Source organism: Terrapene carolina, unplaced genomic scaffold (genome assembly GCF_002925995.2).
Source record: "Terrapene carolina triunguis isolate 2854851 unplaced genomic scaffold, T_m_triunguis-2.0 Scaffold210, whole genome shotgun sequence".
Taxonomy (NCBI): domain Eukaryota; kingdom Metazoa; phylum Chordata; order Testudines; family Emydidae; genus Terrapene; species Terrapene triunguis.
Genome location: NW_020664561.1, coordinates 14,415,652 through 14,439,445, shown reverse-complemented (window position 1 = coordinate 14,439,445; position 23,794 = coordinate 14,415,652). Strand labels below are relative to the sequence as shown.

Below are 23,794 nucleotides of genomic sequence, written 5' to 3'. Positions count from 1 at the left end.
CGCCGCACCCCAACCCCCTGCCAGCCACACACCAACTGGACTATAAACCGGACTTTCAATGAAGATCAGAAATGCCGGTTTATAGAGCTTTCCAGTTGAAGTGCTGTATAAAACAGCTTTTACTGTACATCAATTAGAGGAGCATTCAGAAAATTCAGTTAAATATATCAACAGCAATCCCACATACTATTTCAATAGTTACAAGGTTTCTGAAAGCATTTTAGTGCAACAATGTTGCAGTCATTAAAACACAGCCAGTGAATTATACAGGAATTCATTTTATACCATTGTTCTGCCGTCTGACCACTACCTCTGTCCCCTGATTAGTTACTCTTGCTCACCCATTAGTCTTTGTATAATAATGTAGGAACAATACTTTTCTGAAACACTGCAAATATTTAACCCACAAAGAGAATCTGAAAAATTTTACTATACAGTACTATAATTTAACTTGGTTAAATTGTGTTCTGTCCCTAACAGGACAAATGCCTCATTGATGTCCAAGTAAGAAAGGAGTACAGCAATGCATGCATTACGTTGGTGCGCTGGTTCCAGCCAGTGCTTGTTTAATTTACATATATAAACAAGCCCAACATACATCGTCATCTTCACCACCTTCTTCATCTTTGTCTTTCCTCTTCTTATCCTTTAATGGAGGAACAAACTGAGTCATCTGAATACAGTCTTCCAGAAAATACTCTGCAGGGACAGATCCATCAAGTTAGTATAGAGGATGCCCATCAACCAGTCACATAAGCTTCACTAGAGGGACATATTCTAACCATAGCTCTACACAGGCCCTTCCTAAAGATAGCCATAAAGTTTCGAAAGAGCAGGATGAGGACTCAGAGTTTGAAGCTAGTGCTGGAGATGAGTGCTTGACTGACAGCCTTGGAAACCAAACTCCTCAATTTATACAAAGAATAAGTACAGTATGGGCAATGGCACTACAAGCTTCCCCACACTCTCCCACCATTGTTCCTCACCTCTAACCAGCCAGCCTGTCCATTCAGGCTCTTCCCGTGTATTTTTATACTGGATCATTTAGGCTGGTTTATTCAAGACAATAGATGTATGCATTATGTAGAAGCAACTCATTGTTAAATCACTATCACTATTTAACCCTCTAAGAGAAACAGAAAAATTTCACTCTGTAGTAGTTAATGTTCTCTGACTTCTTTGCTGACATAGGGTATAGACCAGATCTCAGGATACGCTGTGATTCACGTGACCTGTTTAAGCTTTTGTCCCCTCTACTCTGTGCAAGATTGAAAAGAGACTGAATAAAAGCAACTACTCAAAATACATGCTCAGCCAGTGTTTTACCTTCAACTGGGAAGGTTCTACCATAGACCTCAATGATGGGGCAATTGAAGAAGTATTCACAGAACATGCTGGTATCAATAGTGGCAGACATAAGGATAACTCTGATTTCAGGATATGCCTCAACTACGTCTCTCAGCACCACCATGAGGAAGTCAGTCTGTATATAGAGAAAACAGGAGTGTTAACCAACTAGCCAAGGCTGCCAGAAACATTTTCATTTCTCCAGTAACCCTAACAATAGATAAGCAACTATGTAATCGCCTATTCACATGAACAGCACTTCTACTAAGAACCTTTCAAACTAAACTAACTTCTGAAAAACAGCTAGCATATTGGAGAATTAAGCACCTAGTTATCAACTCCCTATGCTCATTTTCCCCCTACCAGATTAGACTAGTGTCTCAGTTGCTTCTAGAGTGCCTCCTTAAAGCGGTTTTGACTTCCATGTCAACAAGTTAGCACCAAAGAACCCTTTGCAGTTCTAGTTTCCAGTCCACATTAAAAAAATACAACTGAACAATTGCTGTAGTTCTACACACGGACATTCTACAACTGTAAATGAGAAGGAAAGTAATTGATGAGGCACTATAAAGTGGTGATCCATACTATGAAAACATTTATCGGTTTAAGTCTGGCTTATCTGTTTAGCTTTCCCTGCATTCAGACCACCTCTTAGTTTAAAAAACACCAATTCTGTACAAAAAAATCTAACTACTCAATACAGTACATGCCCTTAATAGCATCTCTCCTATTAGAAGAGGAAAAGGTGCATCTCATCCAGTCTGGATGCCACAAACGCACGTACATTTGCTCATAGGAGGATTCATAGTACAAATGAGGAACCTAACTTTGACAAACTGAACTTTAATCATGTGATAAGATTCAGCTTTCTGGTATGGCAAGCTGAAAGATACCATTAATGACTGCTTCTTGGAGCACCTAGTCCTGGAACCCATAAGGGCAGAGCCAATCCTTGATTTAATCATAAGTGATGTGTGGGATCTGGTCCAAGAACGAATATAGATGAACAGCTCAGTAACAGAAACCATAATGTAATTAAATTTAACATCCCCTTTTTGGGGGGGGGGGGGGGGGGGAGGGGGGGAGGAGAGAGAAAAAGAAATTCCAAAGAAAGGGGAATGACACAAAAATGAAGAGGCTAGTTAAATGGAAATTAAAAGGAACAGTCAAGACTGAAATGCCTGCAAGTTGCATGGAAACACCACAAAGGCTTAAACTGTATGTATACCCCAAATAAAAAAATTGCACGAGGACTAAGAAACACCACCATGGTTAAACAGAGTAATAGAGATGGTTAGAGACAAAAAGACATCCTTTAAAAATTGGAAATCAAATCTTACTGAGGAAAACAGAAAGGAACAAACATTAGGAACCATTAGGAAAGGGATAGATAATGAGAAAAAATAATCATGATGCTACTTTATAAATCCATGGTATACCCACTCCTTGAATAATGCATACAATTCTGGTTGCCCCATCTCAAAAGAAAAAAAAAAGCTATATTAGAATTGTAAAAAGTACAGAGAAGGGCAACAAAAATGATCAGGGATATGGAACACCTTTCACACGAGGAGAGATGAAAAGGACTGGGACTACTCATCTTAGAAAAAGATAATTAAGGGTTGATGTGATAAAATCATGACTGCTGTGGAGAATGAATAAGGAAGTGTTATTTACCCTTCACATAAGAACTAGGGTTCACCCTATGAAATTAATAGGCAGCAGGTTCAAAACAAACAAAAGGAAGACATGTTCACACAATGCAGAGTCAACCTGTAGAACTCATTGCCAGGGGATGTTGTGAAAGCCAAAATTATAACAGGGTTCAAAAAAACAAATAGATAAGTTCCTTGAGGGTGGCTAATAACTCACTGATAGACCTAAGATGGTAAGGGACCCTGGGACTGGATGACAGGGGATGGATCACTCGATAAACTGCCCTGTTCACTCCTTCTGAAGCATCTGGCACCAGCCACAATCAGAAGATAGGATAAATAGGCTAGTTGGACCACTGGTCCGACCCAGTATGGCCATTCTTAGGAAAACCAAGGTAGATTCAGGTAGATTAAAAAATAAAGAGTTTTTAATTAATTGTGAATAAATTCAGCACAATATCCCCACTTTTATATTAAATGTTGCTCATTTTGCAGTGCTTTCAAGTTTTCAATTTGTTGCAGATTTTTGTACTAAAGATGAACTACTGCATTGTAGTTGTCAACTTGATGATTGTGGCTTAAGTACTAGCATATTAAGTGGTATATTACTGTAGATAAGAAAATGGAAGGGAAGGACAACAACATTTCAGTCTATCCAATTTTCACTCTTATCTTCAGCACCAAACCACTTTGTACAAAGAGTACTTGCACTGTAGTGCTCTATTTGCAAGAGAAAGCCAAAAGTGTAGGAGAGAGTCCTACTAAGACCTATAAAGGGACGTAAGAAGCAGCTGTGAAGCCTTGATCTTCAGCTGGAAACATCTCAGAAGTATTTCAACCAGTACTACAACTGAGAACAATTACAGAAGACTCAGATCCATACAATTTAGTAAAATGCACAATTCCCTTTCACATAAGACAGGAACACATACACAGCATACAGAGTAAACAGTAAGCAAACACAAAAGACCTGGTAAACAGGTAAAGCAATCCAGATCTCCAACTCAGTAACTCACATTAATGTCTCTCTCATGGATCTCATCCACAATAACGTGACTAATTCCACGGATCCCAGCCTCCAGTTTTCTTAGGAGGACACCTTAAAAAAGGAATTCACATTAATGGGGATAGTAACAGCTGAATGTTGACATGGATCACAGCAGTTCAAACATTTATAACAAAGCCTCAGCTATGCTCTTATGAGAGTTGCCAACAACAGTTTACAACAAGAACTGTGCACATTTTGAAACCCTTTGTCTAAACCCCACATTTACACCTGTATGTAATGAGGGGAGGGGGCCCAAGTGTTGAGACTAGAGAGACCACCTCTCCCCACCCACCACCTCCCCATCCTAAACTTCAGGTGGCTACTCCTCATCTCACTTAGAGGGAATATTGTGGATATGGTATCTGATCTGTATTCATTCTCAAACCTCTAATGAGCCCAATGACCAAACTAAACTGGCACATTTCCCTTTCCGTAATTGGAGAAAAGTTTGCTGAGCAGGTGAACAAAACTTGCGATTTTCATTCAGATTCTCCCTGAAAACAAAAGCTGTTTTCTCACTGTCATCAGTGCCACTAGTGCAGGGGTAGGCAACTTTTCAGAAGTGGTGTGCCGAGTCTTCATTTATTCACTCTAATTTAAGGTTTCACATGCCAGTAATACATTTTAACGTTTTTAGAAGGTCTCTTTCTATAAGTCTATAATATATAACTAAACTATTGTTATATGTAAAGTAAATAAGGTTTTTAAAATATTTAAGAAGCTTCATTTAAAATTAAATTAAAATGCAGAGCCCCCTGGACTGGTGGCCAGGACCCGGGCAGTGTGAGTGCCACTGAAAATCAGCTCGCGTGCCGCCTTTGGCGCACGTGCCATAGGTTGCCTACCCATGCACTAGTGCCAGGCATCTAAGCTGTTACTCAGATATTAGGCTGGTTGGGTAACAAAGCAATACAGACCTACAGTGCAGAACATCACACTGGCATGGGGGCGGGGAAGTACAGATTCAAATCGTACACTGTATCCACAGCTTTGCCCAGGTTCTTCTCCTCTCTCATACGACACACGCTCTGCCACGGAAACTGCACTGATCCTCCTGGGCTGAGAGGTGAAACATTTTTTGCACATTGTAAAGATGAAACTGTGCAAACTTACCTATTTCAAAGACCTACAAGTAGAGAGAGACTGGGGAAGTTAGCTGTGCCTCTCCCCAAACTTTAATGTTGAGGATAGTTATTTAAAGACAAATCTCATTGGTGAGCACCCAAAAAAGATGAGAACTACAATCCAAACTCTTAAAATACTCATGAAAGTATGTTACTAACCGCACTGGCTTGAGCCATGTATAGTTTGGGCAGGTAATAGGAAAGTTCTACACAGCTGCCAGTGCACCTCAAAACATTTTTATCTTAAGCAGATCCTGCTGCACAATGTGAATAAATAGAAGCTAGGATGCAAGTCAGTAGCTGCTTCTAATGGACAGTATCACAATGCAGACACTGCAAGAAGCAAACTACTTAAGCTGGGAATGATGGAGGAAACCAGATCACCAGAAAGGTGCAAGCTCAGGGTTTTCCTTAAAAAATGGTTCATCTTGCATATGCCAGCTGATCTCCATAGGCCCCCATATCCCTTATCTGCTGGATCCCATTCCTTCAGATAACCAATAGGTCTGACCTGCCCCACCTATCAACTAGGACAGGGATCGGCAACCTTTGGCACACGGCTCACCAGGGTAAGCACCCTGACGGGCAGGGCTGGTTTGTTTACCTGCCGCGTCCGCAGGTTCGGCCGATCGCTGCTCCCACTGGCTGCGGTTCGCCATCCTAGGCCAATGGGGGCGGCAGGAAGTGGCGGCCAGCACATCCCTGGGCCCGCACCGCTTCCCACAGCCCCCATTGGCCTGGAGCGATGAACCGCGGCCAGTGGAAGCAGCGATCGGCCGAATCTGCAGACGCGGCAGGTAAACAAACCAGCCCGGCCCGCCAGGGTACTTGCCCTGGCAAGCCGCGTGCCAAAGGTTGCCGATCCCTGAACTAGGATATTCCATTACTAAGTATCAGAAAGGACTGCACTGTATATGCAAGTGCAGAGTTTTCTGGTGCTGTCCACAAAGATTATTTGATCAAGTCTTATCAGATGCCCACTGCAACATGAATAATCATTACACAGACACATGCATAGGGAGTAATGAATTTAGTGTAATCAGTATCGCAGATGTTTTCACAACTGTCTAGAATGTGATTTAGTTTCTCCAGCCTTCGTGAATGGTTTTAATTACATTCAGATTTAATAGCATGTCCAGAAGGGTATTTTATCATAATCCACCATGAAACCTAAATAATTTCAATTTATAACGCGTTCCTCACTTGTGTTACTACAATGTTGCATTCTGCAGCTTTGCCATTTTTGATGTATTCATCCAGGATGTACTGTGGAACCTGTGTGGTTTTGCCACAACCAGTGGCACCACGAATGACGACAACAGGACTGTGATGGATTGCATCAAGAATTTCAGTCTCAAATTTCTTCACAGGCAGGGTCTCCCTCTCTTGTAGGATCTGAAAAGAGACCCAGATCTTTCCCGTAATATTCAGCAATTCAACCCATTCTGCTCGCTATCTACATCAAGAGTGTCCCACTCTTGCAAAACATGTACTCTACTCCACATTAGTGGGATCTGTGAACCTGAGAGATCTTTTCCTGCAAAACCCATAATGGTAGCATTCTTGAACTTGGGCAAAACATATTAAAGCAACCATTCCTACAGCAGTAGTGCCCCATGCCCCTGAAAGCACTTGCCAGCAATCCCGAGTAAAACCCACAATCCCCAGCACAAAGAATTGTCTACTGCACTCAGAAACAGCAGCAACTCCAGGGCTAGGGTGAAGAAAATTACAGCAAGCATTGCTTCTGCAAACTTACCAGCATGCCAAAAATCACAGGCAGCAGACTTACCCTCTGTAACTCTTGATCCTGCTCCAGGCGGTACATGAGATCATTTTTCAAGTCCATGCTTATCTGTTCTGGGGTGGCCTGGAAAGTACACAAAGGGTTAAGAGACTTGTCAGGAAGACATCTATTTATATTTACAATGAAAATAACCACATTAATGCAATAAGAAGTTTAAGTGGTACTAATGCAATGTTACCACAATAACCTTAACTCTGACCCATTACCCATATACTTCATCATCCAAATATTCAGTATTAAGTTATATGTGCAAATCTGTAGTTCTAAAAAGATGCAGTTTGAACAAATCAGGAGTACACCATCAATATTACTTTGACAGTCCATTATCAGAAGACATGCCTGCCACTTCCAAAGACAGGATATGGGAACCGATGGACCAGGAGTTTGGTTGAGTATTTATCACAAAGATCACATGCAGTAATCTTTCATGTTATGGCATTAGAATGCCATATGAAAGTTGACTCATGGAACAGGTTATTTCCTCTCATAACGAAGACCTACCACCCTTTTTGCGGTGAGATCATCAGTAGAAATATTCTCTTTGAGACACTGTGCCAAATTGCAGCTTCCTACTCTACATAACTTTGGATGCGAGAATATATATATTAAAAAAAGATGAAAATGGATTTCTAATTTATAGTAAGAGGCCCTTTGGAAAAGTCTACTGCAAAGATGTGAGGTTTTATTTTTTAAAACCATGATAGTGAGGATTTAGCTTCACTTTCTAATCAGTAATGACTGAAGAACGCAGGCAATCCCAAAAGAAACAGGATCTTTTCATTTAGTTCCCTGAGCTATCCTACCATTTCTTTACCTACCCAGACCAGCATGCTAGAGTTTGGATGGACCATTTTTCTAAAAAAGTTAGTTTTCCCAAAAAGTTTTCAGTAACAGTCTAACTCTCTGTTTTAGGCCTAGATACAAATGCATTGTACTCTGACTGAATGGAAAAACTATACATCAAGGAACTGCTGAAGTGATCACTCTAATGGCAATCTTTCACATGCATCATCCACAGATTAGCCATTCTGCACAAAAGGGCAGGATGCAGTAAAAACCTTAGCTGAACTACCACCTCCAATACTTAATAAGTAGGGCTGTCGATTAATCGCAGTTAACTCATGCAATTAACTAAAAAAATTAATCGCAGTTTTAATTGCACTGTTAATAAATTTCAACTGGTATTTTATTGTTTGACTATTTTTGGATGTTTTTCTACATTCTCCAATATATTGATTTAAATGACAACACAAAATACAAAGTGTACAGTGCTCACTTTATATTATTTTTATTACAAATATTTGCACTGTAAAAATGATAAAAGAAATTGTATTTTTTAATTCCCCTCATACAAGTACCATAATGCAATCTCTTTATCGTAAAGTGCAACTTACAAATGTATATATTTTTTGTTACATAACTGCACTCAAAACCAAAACAATGTAAAATTTTAGAGCCTACAAGTCCACTCAGTCCTACTTCTTATTCAGCCAATTGCTAAGACAAACAAGTTTGTTTACATTTACAGGAGAGAATGCTGCCGGCTTCTTATTTACGTCACCTGAAAGTGAGAACAGGAGTTTGCATAGCACTTTTGTAGCTGGCAATGCAAGGTATTCATATGCCATTCGTATGCCCCTTCATGCTTCGGGTACCATTCCAGAAGACATGCTTCCATGCTGATCATGCTCCTTACAAAAATCATGCATTAATTAAATTTTGACTGAACTCCTTGGGGAAGAATAGTATGTCTCCTGCTCTGTTTTACCAGCATTCTGCCATGTATTTCATATTACAGCAGTCTTAGATGATGACCCAGCGTATGTTGTTCCTTTTAAGAACACTTTCACTGCAGATTTGACAAAACGCAAAGAAGGTACCAATGGGAGATTTCTAAAGATAGCTACAGCACTCAACCCAAGGTTTAAGAATAAGTGCCTTCGAAAATCTGAGGGGGACGAGCTGTGGAGCACGCTGTCAGGAGTCTTAAAAGAGAAACACTCCGATGTAGAAACTACAGAACCTGAACCATCAACAAAGAAAATCAACCTTCTGCTGGTGTCATCTGACTCAGATGATGTGAACATGCACTGCTTTGGATCGTTATCAAGCAGAACCAGTTATCAGCACAGACACACATCCTCTGGAATGGTGGTTAAAGATGAAGGGACATATGAATTTTTAACACATCTGGCACATAAATATCTTGCAACGCCGGCTACAACAGGGCCATGCGAACATCTGTTCTCACTTTCAGATGACACTGTAAACAAAAGCAGGAAGCATTATCTCCTGTAAATGTAAACAAACTTGTTCGTCTGAGTGATTGGCTGAAAAGAAGGACGACTGAGTGGGCTTGTAGGCTCTAAAGTTTTACATTGTTTTATTTTTGAATGCAGTTTTTTTTGTACGTACTTCTACATTTGTACGTTCAACTTTCATGATAAAGAGATTGCATTACAGTACTTGTAGGAGGTGAATTTAAAAATACTATTTATTTTGTTTTTTACAGCAAATATTTGTAATAAATATAAAGTTAGCACTGTACACTTTGTATCTGTGTTGTAATTGAAATCAATATATTTGAAAACGTAGAAAACATCCAAAAATATTTAAATAAATGGTATTCTATTGTTTAGATCACACGATTAATCTTTTTACTACCGCGATTAATCTTAAAAATTAATTGTGCGATTAATGGCAATATTAAATATAGTGATAATTTTTCAACTTTGCTACTAAAGGATCAATTAATCTCCGTTGCAAAAAGGAAGCTACACCCTGCCGAGCAAATCTTGTGAGTGATATGAAGTATATGTTCAATCTGCAGTATCATTCAACATCTTAATAACAAACACATCTCAAGCTTGCATTTAATGGACTGTTGCTAGGGCCGTGTTTTGAAAAACAATGCATAATTGTTTCAGCCAAGCAAGCAAAGCTCAGGGAGGCGATAGGGACATAAACTGGATCAGAAAAATAGAAAACAAGACTCTTGCTATGGGTATCCTATTTTGACCAGGTTATGTTGGTACTCAAGTCAAGCCAGCTGCATCCGCCAAGCCAACATTTCATTTTCTTTACTAGGCCACATCATTGTTCTCTATGTAGCTGGAAGCCATGGAAAAGCAGACTGGTAAGAAAGTGACACCTGCTTGAAGCAGTTTCTCCTTTCAAAAGCAGGATTCCTGGGGAGACAGGCTGAGAATAGTTATAAACTGAAATTTAAAGAAGCCTATATGCTTGCCTTATGAAGTTAATGGGAATTGTTTAAGGGCTGCAAAAATGACAGTGTGAAACAAAATGGCCAAACAGGACAAGCAAGGGGCTGCTGTCAGACAGCCAAATCCAAAATCCATGAAGTCCCATGGATTATTGGAACTTTCCCCAGAAACCTGGAAAAATGCATTTACAAGTTCCAGGAATATGAAAATAGGCACAGATCCATTCTAAGAAACTGCCTTAGACTTACATATGCCAGAGGACCCTCATCAATATTGCAGCTGGTCCAAGGGTTCCAGTTTGACTGAGGGGGTGACCATGGGACAACTCCCATTTGATTCTGTCTCACAGATGGTTCAAAATGGGCCAGCTTTCCAATGTTGAGCAAAACTGGACAGCTTGGATCTTCAGGCTACAAGTTCAGAAAAAAAAATGTTTAAACAAACTGTACGACTGATGGGGAAAAACAGTGTAATGAAGTGTCTGAACTAGGGCTGTCGATTAATCAGTTAACTCATGCGATTAACAAAAAATTAATTGCAATTAAAAAAATTAATTGCGATTAATCGCAGTTTTAATTGCGCTGCTAAACAATAGAATACCAATTGAAATTACATATTTTTGGATGTTTTTCTACATTTTCAAATATATTTATTTCCATTACAACACAGAATACAAAGTGTACAGCGCTCACTTTATATTATTTTTGATTCCAAATATTTGCACTGCAAAAGTGATATACAAAAGAAATAGTATTTTTCAATTTACCTCATACAAGTACCATAATGCAATCTCTATCGTGAAAGTGCAACTTACAAATGTAGATTTTTTGTGTTACATAAGTGCACTCAAAAACAAAACAATGTAAAACTTCAGAGCCTACAAGTCCACTCAGTCCTACTTCAGCCAATCACTAAGACAAATAAGTTTGTTTACATTTACGGGAGATAATACTGCCCACTTTATTTACATCACCTGAAAGTGAAAACAGGTGTTCACATAGCACTTTTGTAGTGGGCATTGCAAGGTATTATGTGCCAGATAGTAGGTAACGTTTTCACCCCTCAGCTCATAGAGAGCCGCACATGCCCCTTCGTGCTTCCAAAAAAATCATGTGTTAATGAAATTTGGGAATGAACTCCTTGGGGGAGAATTGTGTGTCTCCTGCTCTGTGTTACCTGCATATATTTCATGTTATAGCAGTCTCAGATGACCCAGCATATGTTCGTTTCAAGAACACTTTCACTGCAGATTTGACAAAATGCAAAGAAGGTACCAATGTGAGATTTCTAAAAAGATAGCTACAGCACTTGCGCCAAGGTTTAGGAATCTGAAGTGCCTTCCAAAATCTGAGAGAGATGAAGTGTGGAGCATGTTTTCAGAAGTCTTAAAAGAGCAACACACTGAAGTGGAAACTACAGAAACCAAACCACAAAAAGGAAAATCAACCTGCTGTTGGCATTTGACTCAGATGATGAAAATGAACATGTGTTAGTCCACACTGCTTTGGATTGTTATCGTGCAGAACCCATCATCAGCATGGTGGTTGAAGCATGAAGGAACATATGAATCTTTAGAGCATCCGGCACGTAAGTATCTTGCGACACCAGCTACAACAATGCCATGTGAATGCCTGTTCTTACTTTCAGGTGACATTGTAAACAAGAAGCAGGTAGCATTATCTCCAGTAAATGTAAACAAACTTGTTTGTCTGAGCGATTCGCTGATAAGAAGAAGGACTCAGTGGACTTGTAGGCTCTAAAGTTTTACGGTTTTATTTTTGAGTGCAGTTATTATTTGTACATAATTCTGCATTTGTATGTTCAACTTTCATGATAAAGATGGCACTACAGTACTTGTATTAGGTGAACTGAAATATACTATTTCTTATCTTTTTACAGTGCAAATATTTGAAATCAAAAATAAAGTGAGCACTGTACACTTTGTATTCTGTGTTGTAATTGAAATCAATATATTTGAAAATGTAGAAACCATCCAAAAATATTTAAATAAATTATATTCTATTATTGTTTAACATCGCGCGATTAATCTCACGATTAATTTTTTTAATCACTTGACAGCCCAAGTCTGAACCATACACCCACCTGTGGCATGACCTCAAGAGAAAGCTCCTGTATGATGCTATTCAGCTGATTTTCCAAATCAGGAGAGATCACCACTTCATAAGGTTCTACCTGTGAAATTAAAAATACTATAATAAAAACCCAAGATATCCACAAGAACCTCACTGGAGAATATATCGGAACACCGAGAGGCTTCTAAGGGGAGAGAAGTGAAAAGGGATGCTGACAGCTCAGAACTCACATTTATTAAAGGTACTTTTTAAACAAAATTTAAGTTCAATAAAAATCTATGTTTTTAAAAAAAACCAAAGCTTTTTTGTTTGTTTGTTAAAATGAACACGTAAACATTCCTTTCAGTGTTTGCAATCAAAATACTGCAGCACTGCTAACACAAGAGAACCCGAAACTGACTGGTCTGCTGACAAGTTAAATCAAGTTTGCCAGAAGCTGGGAATGGGAGAGATGGGATGGATCACTTGACGATTACACCTGTTCTGTTCACTCCCTCTGGGGCACCTGGCATTGGCCACTGTCAGAGACAGGATATCAGGCTAGACAGACCTTTGGTCTGACCCAGTATGGCCGTTCTTATGTTCTTAAGTTGAAAAATAGATATTTTTTATTTTTAGTTTTACTATTGTAGAATGTGACCACAAATAAAAAACCCTTCCCCTCCCCCCAATATTATAGATTCATAGATTCTAGGACTGGAAGGGACCACGAGAGGTCATCGAGTCCAGTCCCCTGCCCTCATGACAGGACCAAATACTGTCTAGACCATCCCTGATAGACATTTATCTAACCTACTCTTAAATATCTCCAGAGATGGAGATTCCACAACCTCCCTAGGCAATTTATTCCAGTGTTTAACCACCCTGATCGTTAGGAACTTTTTCCTAATGTCCAACCTAGACCTCCCTTGCTGCAGTTTAAACCCATTGCTTCTTGTTCTATCCTTAGAGGCTAAGGTGAACAAGTTTTCTCCCTCCTCCTTATGACACCCTTTTAAATACCTGAAAACTGCTATCATGTCCCCTCTCAGTCTTCTCTTTTCCAAACTAAACAAACCCAATTCTTTCAGCCTTCCTTCATAGGTCATGTTCTCAAGACCTTTAATCATTCTTGTTGCTCTTCTCTGGACCCTTTCCAATTTCTCCACATCTTTCTTGAAATGCAGTGCCCAGAACTGGACACAATACTCCAGCTGAGGCCTAACCAGGAGTAGAGTAGAGCGGAAGAATGACTTCTTGTGTCTTGCTCACAACACACCTGTTAATACATCCCAGAATCATGTTTGCTATTTTTGCAACAGCATCACACTGTTGACTCATATTTAGCTTGTGGTCCACTATAACCCCTAGATCCCTTTCTGCCGTACTCCTTCCTAGACAGTCTCTTCCCATTCTGTATGTGTGAAACTGATTGTTCCTTCCTAAGTGGAGCACTTTGCATTTGTCTTTGTTAAACTTCATCCTGTTTAACTCAGACCATTTCTCCAATTTGTCCAGATCATTTTGAATTATGACCCTGTCCTCCAAAGCAGTTGCAATCCCTCCCAGTTTGGTATCATGCGCAAACTTAATAAGCATACTTTCTATGCCAATATCTAAGTCGTTGATGAAGATATTGAACAGAGCCGGTCCCAAAACAGACCCCTGCGGTACCCCACTCGTTATTCATGCATACCTCTCTGTTGCTCCAAGCGCGCATGTGCACACACATACATACACACACAAATACACACACAGTTGCTTCTCTGTTCATCCCAGCCACTCATCTTTCCCCAGATCAAAATCAATCTCTGGTCCTGGAGATCAGAAAATTGCATTAGCTTCCCAAGCATTAAATATGGAGCATAAGCAAGCAGAGACAAATTTACACCAGTTCACTGCTCCTTCTGACTCAGAGGAATAGTATCTGCTTCTCCTATAGCAGACTCACTGTTTCTCCTTCCTTCTTCTTTGTCTGCCCAGTGTAGGGCTCGATGACCCCAAGATGGTAGAGCTGTCTGACCAGGGACAGAGCACAGGACTGTGCTGCCAGCTTTTTGTTTGATCCATGCTCACGAGCAAAGATTCCTGTAGCATACAAACATTAAGGTTATAGTAGCCAGTGATGCATGTTGTCTGTGTGGGTAAACAGCTTTAGCATAAGATAGCAATATGAGATGGGTTTAGTGGCTACTTAGAAGCAGGTTTCAGTAATGATCCCTACTGAGAAGAGGGACTCCCAGCTCCAGCCAGGCTGTAACCAACAAAAGTTAATTCACATTATAGTATTCACGCAAGCAGGTTTACCTTATAGCACTCAGCCTACCCATGCTTAACAGGGCTTTTTCCACAATATTTGTGAAAGCCAGGACTCCCTTACAGCACCCACCTGGACCAGGCTATGCTGCAGGCCCATTTTCAATCTCAAGGCACCAGTCCACAAATCCAGTAAAGACTTGACACTTGTTTTTCTTGTGTCTTCAAATACCTAACAGTTTGGTCATTTTAAGGCACCACACTACATCAATTTTACTGCATTATGGACATTATAAAAAGATCACTAATTGACTGGTGAAGTTTCTAATTGTGTAGATATCTGCTATAAGTTCAGATCACAAGAGTAAGACTTGTGTGCTTGGTATCTTAAAAAAAACAACCCACACAACCCACAGGTTTCTAACTAGCTGTTTGAGACTGCGTAATTTTTGTGATTCTCCAAGGTTCCCCACCCATCCTAGTCCTTTATATATCTCTATCCTGGATCACTGACTAGATACTTAACCTGAGCAAGGTGTCTTCTTGAATGGTCCTATTTCTAGCTCTTTGCTTGCTTTGGACTTTACTGAAATAGACTTCCATGAAGGCAGAGGCCAGCTCGTTAAAAATAATTTCTAAAAGCAATAATTCAAGCAGTGCAATACTAGATACGTGCATCTCTCAGGTGGTTCAAGGCCAAGAGTCTTAAGCTATTTCACTAACCAGACATACACTATGTAGCCAGTTATCACAGGCCATCCCTTTACAATGTACAAAGGAAAGGCCTATGTGTTTAATAAACAAGCAGCTGAAAGGTTTACTGGGGGAAAAAGGTAAAAGAACATTTCCATAATAGCAGTCAATGGTGAGAAGACTTCACACAATTCAGCAAGCTGCTTACTGGGGCCCACTGGGACACTGGCAGCAGTGCATTATTGCATGGAACACCATCCAACTAGTGTTGCATGTACTCAGAATTATTCTCATGTTTCTCTGCTCTAAGACCCATAACTAGCCAGACAGGAGGAAAAGGAGGACACTTACTTCTGCCCAGCTGCTTGACATAAATGGTCATTTCTGCAATAAAGCTCCTGTAACACACAAAGAGACACAGTTAAGGCTTTAATTCCTGAGAGTGGCTGAACCCGACATTTCCAAGATGGCCAGGCTTTCCAACTGTTTAGACAAAGCTTATCAAAACTCAATTATAAAACAATTACTTCCTCCTTAATTCTAGAACAAATGAAACATTAACCTTAAAATGTAAGGTTTTTCCTCTGTACAGTGACACCTTCTCAATCGTGCGATCTGCTTCCTGTGTATTTTGAGCAGCAGTCATACTTCAACAACTAATGACTAAAATAAGATTCTAGTGCTTTTAATCCCATAAAAACTAATTCAGCTGAGTAAACTGGATTCTAGTTTGACTGATGGATCAATTGTTCCAGTTGCAGATCCAGATTCTTCCCTTATTTGTTCCCTATGCAACTTGACAGTTAATGGGCAACACCAAAAAAACCCACACACTCACTATTTGGACTGATATACTAGTAAAAATGCAGCTTAACTTTTGAACTGAAGAGTGACTTTGAAGGAGTGGCAATTGGAAAAAAAAAAAGTCTGGTAATTTGAGTATGTCTGATCTGGATTCATGAACACACATACCCATGATGTCATTTTACAGTTACTTTTCAGAACAGAACCTTAAGAAACTGACAGCACCAGACAGAACTATCTGACGAGCCTGAAAGAGGATGGATGGATGGGGTGTGTGTGTGTTGGATATCTTCACTTGTTTACTCCAGCATCAAGGTATATATGTTTCAACACAAGAACAGGCTCCTACCCTGCCTGGAATCAAATGGTGAAGTGTGACCAAATAGGCAGATAACAGAGTTGCTTTTGCATTGTAGTCAATTGTTCTGTTAACAAGAATCCTATATGCAGTACTGCCTAACACTGAAATCTAGAGCAATCTGCTCAGATTGCCCTCATTTCCATGTGTTCTGGCTTTGACTTCAGTCAGAACACAAACATTCAGACTGCTAACCATATAATAAACTTGTTAAAGAGACTACTAGTACATTGATTAAGGCTGTGATTTTCAGAGACGCTTAAGGGAGTAAGACACCCAACTTCCACTGAAATTCAATGGGCATTGGGCACCTACCTCACAAGTTTTGCCCCCCCCCTTTTTTTTTTTTAAATCACAGCACAAATAAATGCGTGTTCGAAGATTAGAAATGAAAACCATGTTGTTATAACTCTGGGTTTAAACTTGCAAATCTGATCCAAGTTGTTTGGGCTCTAACAGATGCAGTTCCTCTCTGAAAACTATGCCTCTGGTGCTTCCACTGCTGCAGGCAGAACCTTGCAGCTAGGACACGGCCTTGATTTCTCGCTGTAAATAAAACAAAGGTTAGGTGAGGATTTAAGTTAAATGTTAGACTCCTTCCTGCACCACCAGTGAACTGACCTTCAGGCACAGCGGCTTCATGAGTCAAAGGCCACTGGCTCTCAGGGATACAACAGCCACCCTTTCATTAATGACACCGATGCCAGTATGTTTCTCAGCCAGGCTTATAGTCAGCACTCAATCTCATTCTCCTCCACCTAAGGGGGGAACAGCGACACCAGAAATCAGTTTACAATAGACTCCCATGTGATTGCTTAGTTCGGCCTAAGCAGAAGCACATGTGTGAATGAGCACAGATCTCTGGTGTCGCCGTCTGCTACCCCTTTCAGCATGAAACAAGCAGCAATGCTGTACCCAGACTGCCAGTGAAGTCCCCAAAAGGTAAAAGTCTTGTCCCATCATTTGCTAAAATATTCATTTTGTATTCTGTGCCCCAGAAGTTCTACATTTACATTCCTGTCACTCAAAATAAACCCTCTTGATTCCAAATGTATGCTATTATCAAGTACCCGTACCCACTCAGTTTTGAAGGGACAGTGACAAAATCCACTGAAGAGACATATTTCTCCTTTAAAATTTCTCACGTATGGAAGAGTAAAACTGACACTCAATATAAAGAATATTAAAAAGATCAGAACTGGCAAGTTATATGTAGACTTGGAAGGATTAGATTTTTATTGGTAAATGTCAGCAAGTTTAGATTTCATCATACACATACAAACGGACAAAAGACATTACCATCAATAATAATCTAAATTTACAGATAAGCAAAGTAAGAAAAATGCTGCTTGAGAACTTACAGTTTGATTTAAGGTTATTTTCCTTGTATCTTTTGACAATTTACAATTTGTGTTTGGTTTCTAAAGCTTTAACTTTCTGAATCTCAGTGTCTGTTATTATCAACTGTCTGACAAACTCAGTTTTGGACACCTGAAAATTTAAAACATTGATGATATGTCAAAATTATTATTAAAAAATAAATAAATAAATAAATAAATAAATCAAAAACTGAATTCTGCCAAGCCTAGATATATGTGAGGATTGGTGCTTCCTGAAAATACTACCACCACCCTACTTCTTCAATCCAGAGATATAGTGCAACTATTCCTCTGCTTTTACTGGATATTCACCTAATATGCATTTTTTTTTTTTTTTTATTAAATGCAGCTTTCCCATCTCCTAGAACTGGAAGGGACCTTGAAAGGTCATCGAGTCCAGCCCCCTGCCTTCACTAGCAGGACCAAGTACTGATTTTGCCCCAGATCCCTAAGTGGCCCCCTCAAGGATTGAACTCAACCCTGGGGAATTTACTCCTGGCCTCTAATATTAGAATAGCTCTGAAGAGTCAGATGCACTGCAACAGGTTTCTCTCACAATCCACTCTTTCCAACATGCTGATCCACATGAGAGTAATCCATACGAGCCTTCCTGGGAGTAATAAATACTACACCCTGGAATGCTCTCTGGAAGAACAGCAAGCAGGCTGAGAAACATACTAGTACCAACCACTACCCCCACTTTCCTCAAATACATGGATTTAAGGTCTCCACCCACAAGGAACCCATACCACCAAATACACTAACAGCAACCTGCAGATTACAGAAGTAAACACTCTGCTGAACAACACTTAGAACTTGAATTTTATATGTACTCAGTAGTATACAGTTAATCCTCACCCCATTGATTTGAAAGAGGTAAGTGCCCAACATTTGGAAACTGAAATGGAAGTGAACTGACTTGAAGCAATGGCAATACCCTGGTACTCATGTAAACCTTGTATCTTGATGTCAAACACATAATGTGTTCATATATCTGAAAAAGATTTTTATGAAATTTCCCACCATTAATAGGAATTGACTGGAGAGGTACTTCAGAGTTCCTGGCAATCTTCTGTGAGTAGATCAAGGGATATTGGAATCAGAGAAAACAAAAATCCAGCTGTCTCTTTTGATAATAGCATAACCTTTGGAGAACACATTTAGGATGGCAAAGGGCACAGCAGCTTTCCAAAAAGGCTTATTTATACAGAACTGATGTATTAAAAAACAGTATGACAGCGTTTCTCACCACAAAAAGATTCTATTAAGATAGAAAACAGACTTTCCCTGCCACAAAAAGTTTCACATTTTTGGGGGGGGGGGGGGGGGGGGGAAGGGAGAGAAGAAGTGTCCCAAGTTTGGATGAAAACTCTAAATTGTGAATTTTTCCACAGCTTGGAAAGAATTCCATTTCAGAAGAACTGAAATAGAATTTTTCAGCTTGCTGCCTCACTCACCAGGGAGCTGAGCAGCCTGGGACCCTGACCGGTTGGCAGGAAACCAGGTTGGCCAGACTTCCTGGTTTCTGCCAAAACTGTCAATGCTATCACAACACATTCCCACAGAATACTGATTCCATTGAATCAGCATATTCCAATGGAAATTTTCAACCAGCTCTAGCGGTAACAATTGTTAAGTCTCCATTAGATACATTCCCTGCTTAACCTAATTTAAGCATTACATGTTAAATTAATGTTTCCTTAATGCATTTTATAGTGAGTAGCACAAATGATTATTTACTGCTGGGATAATCGCCTTGCAATCAAACTGAGACCTCCCAGTTACCCAGATCATAGCAATATTACCACTATAAAATGCAAAACAAAAAGGCATTTCTTTAAGCAAGTGCCAAAACCATCAGGCAAAGATTTCTCCACAGTGTCATCCACATCCCAATGCCAAGGATCTCTTCCCCCTCCCTCCCAAGGTCCAGAAGCACAGTCGCCATTCTTCTAACACACTGGATAGGACACTGCAAAGCCAAAGGCACTTTTTAAAATCAACTGAGAAAGTAAAAAAGGAGCTGCTGAAGATTAACATGAGGCACAATCCCCTCTCTCCAGGGACTACTGCTCATTGCCTTTTTTTAAGAGCTACTGACCAAGAAACAAAGCTTTCCCGCATAGGACTGCGGAGTGCTACAAACTAAATCAATAGGATGGGTCCCAGAAAGGATTCCTCTTGCCCACAAATGTTTCTACCCCTTGTTACAGAAGGATATGAGTGAAACTAGCAAACCTGTTGTGATCAGGCCCCACTTGAGTGTATTTATATTCTCCCTGGACCTTCTCCTTTTGGAAAAACTGGTTCAGACGCGCCTTAGCATTCTCCAAGGTCCAATTTCCATGAAGACCGGCATTTAAGTCCACTTCTTCTGACTCCAAGGTCTAATATTGAAAACAATTTAAAAGTTACTGGCTCTAACTGTAAAGTTTTGTTACAAATATGTTTAAAACAAAATGTAAAAGTCAAGTTTCCTAAGTAATTGGTCAGTGTGCCACAGAATAGTCAGGAATTTTCACAAGAAATTTAAGTGTCTTTACGGCCTCAAGACTATTTCCGCAGACTGCCTCAGCAAAGAGTCTGTATAAACAATATAAATGTTGATATGAGGACAATCTGACCGTCAGTGTACCCAGAATTATTCTGTTACTAATTTAAGATAGTAAATTAGTTACAGTGGTTAGCAGTTTGTCGGATGTTAACAGTACCCAGCTAGTTTCTTCACTGATAAATCTTCTGCCAGTTAAAAAATTACAAAATACTGAACTCCTAAAAATTACAAGCCTGGCTGCAAACTCTAATCAATCATTAAAAGGGGTGGAAAACACTTGTTTCAGAGCTAAAGTAGAATTAGATAGGTTAACTTACAGCCTGTGCCTCCTGCTCCTCCTTCCTTGAATAGTAATCCTTCAGATTGGCTCCACGGTCCCACTGAGCCCCACCATAGCCAGAGCTTCCAACTCCAGCAGCCGGACCACCACCTAAGGGGGGGGAGGGGGGAAGAGAGAAGAAAGGTTAACCCCTCTCCTAACAATTGTGAGATGCATGCTGAGAAGTCAGGTGCTCTGAAGAGGAAAGAGAAAAATCTGAACTGTTCCCAGCCACGCCTCAGAAATACTCAATTACTTTTAGTTATTTTCTTTATGAAGAAACACACATAGGAGACATTGATATTATAAGGTAAAAAAATGTATTCTCTATATATAATGTAAGTTACAGATATTCAAAGTCTTGCCTGTTTCACTCTTCAGTGCCAAATGTGGAGGAAGAGGTCCGCCCAGAGTAGAAACACGTTCACCAGCATCTCCCCTTGCTTCAGGCACTATTCCATCCGGAGCATCAGCAGCTCCTGCCTGGGGAAGGGAAACAGCCCATGAATGGCAATGCCACCAACTTCATATAAAATGACAGAACTTTTCACTCAACACTCATGTCAGAAAAGTTGTCATACAATTTAAAGATATGTTCATTATATAACATTGCTGTCAGACGCTTCCATTTAAAACATTTAAAAAGCTTGACTGCTGAGCATTTAAACTCTTTCAGGTGTCCTACTAAAACTCACAATTTAACATTCCTAGCTGCTTCAAGCGACAGGAAAAATGCAAACTTATGGCCCATGGCTTATATCCATGATAAACAGGATACACTGAATGCACTGTATAATTACACACAAAAACCTATGTTAAAAGAACATTACTAATATCGCAAAAATCAAGCACTCAAAAGTTAAGCAGTTAGCTAGACAACCTTAATTCAGCCCCATTATACATATGCATTATGATAGTCTAATTACACAATCACATATAGTTTTCCCACAGGACCTCAGCCCATTCAGCTAGCAGAAAGGATCTGCTCTAGGAATGAATCACAATTGTGTAGTGAAGGAGATTTATCCATAAAACACCATTCTTCATTTGCTGTAAAAGTTGGAAAATGAGTACCTATTGCGGGTTCCAGGACACAGCGGGCCTAGGGTGACCAGATGTCACAAAGATGAAATGTCGGGACGCGGCGGGGGCGGGGGGGGGGGGGGGGGGGGGGGGGCGGGGGGGCCCCCCCCCCCCCCCCCCGCGGCACAGCCCAGTCTCCACCCAACTCTATGGTGGCAGCAACAGCTGAGCGGGGCCCAGCCCGGAGCTGCCAAGCCCACATGCTGTGCTAGATCCCCAGGGCAGCCTGGCTCTCTTCCCGGCCACCCTCCATGAGCCATGCGCGCAGCGCAGGAAGCCCAGGCCTGCCTCGCCTTCTACCGGGGGCTCGGGCGGAGGGAGCCGCTGTGGGATCTCTGCCGGGCCGTGCTTGCCTTCCTGGAGAAGCTGGACTGGAGCAGTTTGCAGGGTGAGTGCTGGGGGCCACCCCCTCCCTCCAGGCTTGCACCGCCATACAGCTGATCAGCGCAAGCCTGGGAGAGAGGAGGAATGCGGCGTGCTTGGGGAAGAGGCGGGGCCAGGGCGGGGATTTGGGGAGGGATCCAATGGGGCAGTGAGGGGGGGAGCGAGAGCCCCTCCCGGCTCCACCTGTGCGCCAGAGCGGAGGGCAAAATTGCTTGTTTGTTCAGTGTCCCGACCGAACATCGGTCAGGACGCAGGACAAACAAGCAAATATCGGGATGTCTGGTCACCCTAAGCGGGCCTACGCACACCGGTAGCTAAAGGCCCTTCCCCCGGCTAAGAGGGAGGGGGACAGTGAACCTAGGCCACAACTGAATACTGGGGACAACAAATGAAAAAAACAGAGATGGGAGTGAAGTTCATAGTGTGAAAAATCAGGGAACTGGAAGGGGACACCGAGCAGAGAACCCCTGACAGCACCCATGAGTGCTCAAAGACATCCAAGGAGTCAATGGACACTGCCCAGAGGAAAACTGCTCAGAGAAATGACTGCACTAGGGATCAGAAGTAGGCCCCACAGTTGCAGAGCACCCCCCCTGCAAGCCCCCGCTCCACCTCCCCAGGTCAAATTCCTCTTCTGACCATCTTGGCCAGCACCATTACAAAGTGCATAGTGAATGAGGTAGGGGACTGAAGGAAGATAAAGTATAGTCTCATGGTTAGGGCAGGTGAACGGAGAAACAGATTCTAGCCTTGCCTCTACCACAGAGTACCTACATGATGTTAGGCAAGTTACTTAAACCAGACTTTTCACCAGTGGTTATTAACTGAATGTTCCTCAATTTCTCAGTGCCTGACTTGAGACCCAGGGTCTGATTTGTAGAAGTACTGAAGTCAACGGGAGCCTGTTTTATAATGCTAAATATTCTATAAAGCAGGCCTGCACAACATGCGGCCCAGGGGCCGCATGCGGCCCGCGTGGGCTCACTGTGCGGCCCGCGTGGGGGGAGGGGGGGGCAAGTAGGCAAGCGGCAGGTGCGGGACAGTGGCTGAGTAGGCAAGCGGGCAGGCAGTGGCGAGGAATGAGTAGGCGAGCCGGGTGGGTGGAGGGCTGAGGAGGTGAGTGGGCAGGCAGTGGCGGGGGGGCAGGTGGGGTGGGGGGCTGAGGAGGCGAGCGAGCAGGCAGTGGTGGGGGGTGAGTAGGCAAGCCAGGGGAGGGGGGCTGTGGAGGCGAGTGGTGAGTCAGTGGCTGACTTATTCTACTGATCTGATCTGCCTCCCATCCCCTCTCCCAGGGCCGGCACCAACAAAACAAGCAGGTGCTTGGGGTGGCACATTTCTAGGGGCGGCATTCTGGCGCCGGCCATCATAGGTATCGACTCCGGGGCATGGGGAAAAAGTGCCCTTGCCGCCCCAGCTCACCTCCGCTCCGCCTGCTCCCCTGAGCACGCTGCCGCCGCTCCGCTTCTCCACCCTCCCTCCCAGGCTTGCCGCGCGTGAAACAGCTGTTTCGCGCAGCAAGACTGGGAGGGAGGAGAAGCCAAGCGGCGGGGCACTCGGCGGAGGTGAGCTGGAGCGGGGAGCGGTTCCTCTACCCGCCCATTACTTCCTGCGCCCCCCCCACCCTAGCTCACCTCCGCTCCGCCTGCTCCCCTGAACGCGCCGCTGCTCCGCTTCTCCGCCCTCCCTC

At 41.8% G+C, this 23,794-nt stretch overlaps 1 protein-coding gene across 1 annotated transcript in view; it reads right to left on the bottom strand.

The window, feature by feature from the left end:
* Positions 1 to 23,794, bottom strand: part of LOC113405076 (ATP-dependent RNA helicase A-like) — a 47,415-nt gene that overhangs the window by 19,668 nt on the left and 3,953 nt on the right. The window contains exons 4-16 of the mRNA XM_026655365.2: positions 21,006 to 21,123; positions 20,639 to 20,751; positions 20,006 to 20,154; positions 15,578 to 15,624; positions 14,229 to 14,365; positions 12,309 to 12,398; positions 10,454 to 10,615; positions 6,967 to 7,044; positions 6,378 to 6,569; positions 4,968 to 5,109; positions 4,019 to 4,101; positions 1,327 to 1,483; positions 599 to 699 (exon numbers count right to left, since the gene is read on the bottom strand). Coding sequence (XP_026511150.1) covers positions 599 to 699; positions 1,327 to 1,483; positions 4,019 to 4,101; positions 4,968 to 5,109; positions 6,378 to 6,569; positions 6,967 to 7,044; positions 10,454 to 10,615; positions 12,309 to 12,398; positions 14,229 to 14,365; positions 15,578 to 15,624; positions 20,006 to 20,154; positions 20,639 to 20,751; positions 21,006 to 21,123 — 1,569 coding nt within the window. The remainder of the gene's footprint in view (positions 1 to 598; positions 700 to 1,326; positions 1,484 to 4,018; positions 4,102 to 4,967; positions 5,110 to 6,377; positions 6,570 to 6,966; positions 7,045 to 10,453; positions 10,616 to 12,308; positions 12,399 to 14,228; positions 14,366 to 15,577; positions 15,625 to 20,005; positions 20,155 to 20,638; positions 20,752 to 21,005; positions 21,124 to 23,794) is intronic.